The sequence below is a fragment of the Arachis ipaensis genome, chromosome B9, assembly GCF_059453495.1.
Source record: "Arachis ipaensis isolate K30076 ecotype BB chromosome B9, ASM5945349v1, whole genome shotgun sequence".
In the NCBI taxonomy this organism is placed as follows: Eukaryota; Viridiplantae; Streptophyta; class Magnoliopsida; order Fabales; family Fabaceae; genus Arachis; species Arachis ipaensis.
In genome coordinates this window covers 2,766,298-2,773,849 of record NC_142444.1, presented here as the reverse complement: position 1 = coordinate 2,773,849, position 7,552 = coordinate 2,766,298, and the positions used below count along the sequence as shown (strand labels likewise).

The window sequence follows — 7,552 nt, the reverse complement described above, 5'->3', positions numbered from 1 at the left end:
GAAACTATTCAAGGGTAGAAGATCACATTTTACTCTCTAAAGTAAAATTCAAACTTTAGAGGATCCAAATTCCTATTCTTGAGATTACCAACCACCACATACAACTGAAAACTATATAACACTGATGGAAACATGTGCTATTTGGGGGGGGGGGGTTAGTTTATAGGGATTTAATTTGTTGTGGTATTCTTCTTTATATATATATATAAATAAGGGTACTTGTATCTTTAATTTAAATCAATAGTTTTAAAATTTATTTTTAATTTTAAAAATAATTAAGAAAATAACTTCTGTTACCAAGATACATAACAAGTTTTACTTTTTAGTTACATATTCTATACCATAATTTTAAACAACCAAGTATTTTACATAATTAAGTTCAACCAAATTATGATATATATTTACTTTTTTTTTAATTTATTTTCTTTCCCCCCTTCTTTTTTTTTTAGTCTTTTTTTTTTCTCTCATTTGATTTTTCTCCTTTTTCATCATTGTCATCATCGTCGTTATTATCGATGTCATTATCAGTGATATCGTTTTCTTCTTCTTTTTATATGTGTTTTTTGTTCTTAATTATTTTTTTTTTTGTATTTTTAAAAAGTTTATGAAGGAAAAAAATAAAGAAAAAAAACATATCACAAAAAATGATGATGATAATGATGAAGAAAAAGAATGATATCGAAATTTTTTAAATAAAACATAGAAAAAAAATGATACCAAAATATGTTATATAAAGCACACGCGAAAAAGAATGAAAAAATGTGAATAAGTGCATGATTCAAATGAAAAAATGTGAATAAGTGCATGATTCACGCACATCTCATATGAGTAATTTTTGTTAGGTTTAATTTATGTCAATTTAATTGAATTTAGTTAACAAAAATACTTAAATATCTAACAATATTTTATTTTATAATAAGATTGGTACCTTGTAATTATATAAGGTATCATAATAATTTCCTAAATTATATCTATTATCAATAATGTAAGATAATTTTTTATAAGTATTTTTTTGGGTGAATTAGTACACCTAAACAAGTCTTAGTCTTATTACTAGGAATTCGACTAATCTAACATGATGGATAAGTAAATAGTTAAGACAAAATATTAATACTCCTAAATTTTTGTACTATTAATCGATTTCACATTGATGTTTATATAAATATATTTATGTTAATGGTAATGTTAGCGAGATTATAAATAAAATTATCAAAATTTATCTTATTTAATATTTATTAATTATTACAACAATTAATAAATATTTAATAAAATAAATTATAATTATTTTTTATAATTTTTTTTAATTACCAAACATTTCTTTTATGCTAATAAAGGTATATTTTACTCAATTAGTCATTATATTAAAAAAAATTGTAAATACAAGTATCCTTTAAGTTAACAATATAAGTTCACTGTATAACAATTAAATTATTCTTAGAAATAAACAACAGAATTATTAGTGTTGTTGACTTCAAAAAAAAAAAAAAAAAAAGTGAAAACATGTGCTAAGGTATAAAAAAAAAAATATTCTTGTTATATCCCTAACCATTACTAGACATTGTCTCCTCTTGATAATAAGATTTGGAAACCAATTAATTAAATATAATCCCATAAGACAATATATATCTTCTACCAACCAACTTGGTTTCTTTAAGATCACTTCCTCTCTGACATATATATATATATACTCACACATTGTTCAGTTATGTAAAATAAAATAACCTTAAAGAAACATTTTAAGTGCACTCGGAGTACTGGTGCACCAGTTATTTTAACCGTTGATATCAATTAATATATATTATATATATTTTTTATAATTCAGATCAACGGTTAAAACAACTGAAACATCGATACTCTCCATGCACTTGAAATGTTTCCTAAACTTTATTATTATTGTTATTATTACTATTATTATATTACACTGTAATATATCAATAAAGATTCATATCCACTTGCACTCATGCATGTAGGTATTATGTCATGTGGGCGTATTGAAATTTGTATACGCTTGATTTATTGCTTGTACTTGGTGAAACATCAATCATGTAACAACACCATGAATTATTAATTAGACTTTAAATTAAATAAATTAAGGTTATTAACTAAAATTAATTATTGTCCTTTGCATAATTCAAGGAATATATCGATTGTTTCAATCCAAAGAACAAGTTAGATTATTTGTCTTCAATAGAATTTCAATTCATAATGGAGTCGTTAGCAATGTATTATATGGATCTATCTGTTCAAAATAACTAGTACATCAATCACTATTTATCTGGAAACATATTTTTATTCTTATTGTTTAATTAATTTTAGTTAATTAAGTGGAAGACAAAATTATCATATATTCCTCAATCAACATGCTAAGAAGACAAAAAAAAACAGCTAAAACTTGTCTTATTTAGTATTTATTAATTGTCGTAATAATTAATAAATACTAAACAAGGCAAGTTATGGCTGTTTTTGGCTGATTTTCTTTGGTTACCAAACATTTCCGATATATTAAATATGTGCCAATCACTAAAGATACATTGTTTCTTTCTTATTGCAACCATTATTAGGGTTTGTGCATGGATATAGGACTTTAAGCCCTTAAATGAAAGCATGAAAATGATATTTCAGTTATTAAAGATTCAAAAATAATACTTAGATATCTTGTTTTATACTGTTTTGTCTACTCCTTCTACTACAAGGTATCTCAATTCACATTTTGTGGGCTCCCTAATGGTTGACATCAATATTTACAAGCTATATTGAAATATTGAACAATCTGAACTTAGAACAAATAATAATACCCCCAAATTAATTAGTTCCTAGCGATTTTGGTATTATTAGACAAATTAGTTCCACTTTTTTTTAGTTAATACTCAATTTGGTTCCTGAAGTTACACGCAAGTCTCAATTTAGTCTCTAAGGTTTCAATTGCCTCTATTTAGTCCCCAAAATTTATAAATGTGCCTCATATTAGTCCCTGAGACTATTTTTAGTATAAAAACGTTAATGGAGCGCTGTTATAGACTATCAGATGTTACAGTAAAACTTGTAAAATAATGCAGTATTGATTTTGGCATTTAAATAGCTCAAAAACAACATCATATTACTTATTTTGTTAGGTAAAATTTTAATAAACACCATTTACGATGTTGTTTTTGAGTTATTTGAGTGCCAAAACTAAAACGACATCATTTTACAAAGTTTAATGTGGCATCCGACTGTTCACGACAGTGTTCCGTTAACGTTTGTACGTTAAAAATTGTTTCAAGGAATAATATGAGTTATTATATTTACAAAGTTTGGGGACTAAATAAAGGCAATTAAAACTTTAGGGACTAAATTGAGACTTACATGCAAGTTCAGAAACCAAATTGAATATTATTTTTTTTTTATACATTCGTCCCAAATTTTAGAATATTAGACAAATTAGTTCTTAGTAGTTTTTTTTTTAAAGTGACCAAATTTAATTTTTATAAAAATAATATGATTGAGGAATTAAAATGTATAAAATTTTAAAAAATAAGGGATAAATTTGTCTATTTATTTTGTTAAAGACTAAATTATCCAATACAAAAATGGTTAGAGATCAATTTGAGGGTTAATCTTTAGAAACTGTTATGGAAATAATCAATGCAATGCAACATGGTATTTTACGTGGTGGTATATATGTAATATCTATTATTGTTGGTTTATGAAGTTTATTTGACAATATGCTATCGACAAATTCACTTTTTAACATTTTTTAAATTAGAATTTACAATTCTCTAAAGGTGAATTTCTATTTGTTTTCATATTTTTTAAAATCACCAAAAATTCTCATTTAATTTTTTGAGATTTCACCCCACAATAAAGCATATGAAATTTTTATTGCCTTAAAAATTTTATTTTCGTTTTTATACATAACATTTTCTTAATCAAGTTGATAGAATGAAGTTCCACGTTATGCCTCTATCTTAATAGAACTTTTTCATTATTGCTAGCATTGTGTTGCTGTGGTATTGTAATTACTAATTGACATCGATAATTGCTGTTTTGTTGATCGATATGAAATTTTTAAAATTGAATCTTGAAAGTTTGATTAAATTTTTGGGTCTGAAATTTTGAATTTTTGCTTGATTTACACTTCTTATTGATTCTACTTATTGTTGGTGAGGTTGAAATTGAAAATTGAAATCTATTGCTTTTTGTTCTATGTGTGCAGAAGTTATTGCTAAGTCTGAAATTGTTATTGTTGCATGCTTGAATTCTGCATCAGAGAGTTGTTGAATTTGCTTCTAGAGTTTGGTTGAATTTTCTGCTTCTAAATTTTCTGTATCTAGATTTCTTGATTTTGTCTGTTGTGTTTGAAATTCAAACTTGAAATATGATGATGATTTTTTGTTTTTGTGTGTCTGCATTATTTTTGAATTCTGGAATTTTTATTTCTGCATTCTCAAATGATACATCTTTATATTTGAAATTCGAATTCTGTAATTGTAGATATGCGATTAATAACTTTTCTGCTTTTAGATTTGGTGAATCGTTGTTGAGTAGTTGAAAATCTGCCTCTGAAAATGGCCTGAATGTTTGGATTTGGATTGTCTCTTGATGAACTTGGTTCTGGACTTGCTGATGTTACACAATTTGCTTCTTCTTAAATCATCTAGTTTATGGTTGCATAAATTTTGGCACAAATTTTTTTAATTTCTTCATGTATCTTGTTTTATTTTTGATAATTTAAATTCAAATATTGTAAGCTAATTTAAATCTAATTCCAAATCAATGAAAATTACTATAGAAATTTGACATGGTATTCAATGAAAATCCCATTTGATACGAATTTGTGTAAAAAAATAGAGAATTAGGTAGAAATAAAAGAAAATAGAATAAAAATTTCTAAAATTAATGTCAAAAAGAAAAAATAGGATTTCTAATTATATTATGTATTATTATATTATTATATTATATTTCTATTTATAGTATAATTTTTTAATTGGGTTGTAACATACTAATCCTAACATACTAATCCTAACATTCGCAAGCATGTTAGGTATGTTCTAAAGTTTTGGTTTAAAAAAAAACCACTAGAAGAATGATAAGATAAGTAGGTTTCGAAAAATTTTGTAATTAATTTATAGATTTATAAGTAAAATAAAGTATCAAATAATTGCTGAAAAATTTTGTAATAAATTTTTAAAATATTATATGTACACAAAATTAATTATTAAATTAATTACTATATATTTATGTATAAATACATGTATTTAAAGACTAAAAAAATAAATATATATTATTTAACTTATTTTTAATACATATTTTATATTTCAATAAGAGTGACTGATTTTTATCTATATGTAACATAATTAAATAAAGTTATAAATTTAAAAAACAAAACCAAATAAGTCCATAAAAAATTGAGTCTGAGTTTATAGGTTCCTGAAAATTATATTGTTAATTAACACAGTACCAAGATCTATAATTTTGATGTTATAATTTTTCAAATACTTATGAAGTAGTATTTTTTTCTTATAAATCCATAAATCTACTAAAAAATTTTCTCAAAAGTCTACTTATTTTATTACTCAAAATAGAAACAAGGGCAATTTACGTTAGTAAATTGTTTGATCTCCAATATTACGCAAATACATTGTTTCCAAATTTAATACGCAAATGCATTGTTTCACTATTTTATGTAAACCGCTACTGGCAGTAGCAGTTTACAGGTGTGCATAAACCGTTACAACCAGCCGCGGTTTATGTGTGTGAGTGTGTGAGTGTAAACTACTGCTGGCAGCAGCGGTTTACGTGCGTGTGTGTGTGAGTGTAAACCGCTACTGGCAGTAGCGGTTTACGTGTGTGTGTGTGTGTGTGTGTGTGTGTGTAAACCTAGCGGTTTACGTGTGCTGCTTTGCCTATATAAATCGTGGTTGTAGTCGCGGATTATGCATTTAGATGGTTTGTGGAGTTTTTTAGAGAGAGAAAATTCTAGAGAGAGGTAAGAGCAAACCGCTACTGTCCGCATCTACGCACGGGCCTACATCATGATGCTGTTATCGACTCAGTTATTTGGGGACAAGAGTGCGAACCGGGTACATATACGGTGGTTGCCATTTGTGGCAAACCTTGATGACATGGGGAGGTATAGCTAGGGGTCGGCCGCTCTGGCATGGCTGTACCGATGCATGTGTCGGGTAGCGAACAGAAATGTGGCGATGGTTACATGATGCGATGCAGGAGGATGATGCAGGCGGAGAGGCTAGAGCTGAGGTCGATCACCGTGTTCGTCGGTCTAGTGCCAGACGCGGGAGAACAGTGGATCCTACACAGTTTGGTGGTGGAGTTAGTGGGACCGCAGCGAGTCAGGCTGGAGGGGGGACATTTACCAGCAGATCTTACTCTCCGATGTCAGAGCCCAGCTCTCACATGTATGCGCAGCCTTCCGATAACTAGGCCGGAATCCATAAGTCGCCTCCGTTGCCTCTTGCAACACCTTGATCGACACCGACGCATCAGCTCGAACCAACGGATAGATTCTCGCACAAATGACATGATAATCAAGTTGCTTGTGGTCGCTTGATATCGATGTGGCCATACACGTGTGCGGACCGTTGTACCTCCTAACTTCCCATGTGCTCTTCCTTTTTCGCATGACTATCCGAATCAACCACGTGCACCCGTTACCAAACTCTTTACATCTCCCTTGGTATTTCAGATTGTCGGACTCCATAACCTTGTACTCAACTCCACGCCGAATACTGTAATCTTTTACACTCAACACGGCTTCCTCTTTACTCTGGAAAGATTGGCCAATCTGAAATTCAGTCATAGGTGTCCCATCATGCATGCCCTGCCCATTGAATGTTGCATCTACATTCTGCTGTTGGCCGACGACTTCCAAGTTCAAAGAAGAGAGGTGGGGAGGGTACTCTTGTGTTGCAGAACCGGAACCTCCATGGGCTGAACATCCACCTCTTGGAATATCATCATCACTATCCCCACCAATATTGACAGGCTCCTCATCTGAATCATCGTCAAACAGTGCATTCTTAACTCGATCCGGTCCGGCATCGCATTCAAAATCAGGAACAACATGACCAATATATGCATGAACAGCCCCAGCACGTTCGGGCTCCGCATTCGGAAAGGCCACTGCTACCACAGGCATCGATGTTGATGCACCACCAGCTGGGGTCGACTGAGGATTAGGTGCCGATGCTCCAGAGCTATCCACACCATCTTCCAACTTCGCAAACAGCTCAGTTATCCTCACCTCCGAAAAACTACGCCTGCAGTGAAACAAGACCTGCAAGTCTTCATCCGACCCGATCACGAAGGTCTCATATCTCACACCAGTTGAGACAACGTCAATGGAAATCTTGTAAAATAATTTTTTTACCCACTTCGTCCCACACGTACCGAGCTTTCGTAATATGCTTTGCTTAATCTCCGCCAACGTATTCGACGATCGGATAAAAACACTAAGCGGTTCTCTATCTGTGAATTTTACACCATGCCTTTTGCTCTTTTGAATTTTTCCAGAGCAGTGAACCAGAGCCACAAAGCTATCCTCCCCCTCCAT

At 30.4% G+C, this 7,552-nt stretch overlaps 1 protein-coding gene across 1 annotated transcript; it reads right to left on the bottom strand.

Moving 5' to 3' along the window:
- Nucleotides 1-6,352: 6,352 nt before the first annotated feature.
- On the bottom strand, nucleotides 6,353-7,552 carry LOC107614652 (uncharacterized). The gene has a single exon (XM_016316795.1). It carries the CDS (start codon nucleotides 7,550-7,552, stop codon nucleotides 6,353-6,355), a length of 1,200 nt encoding a protein of 399 aa, XP_016172281.1.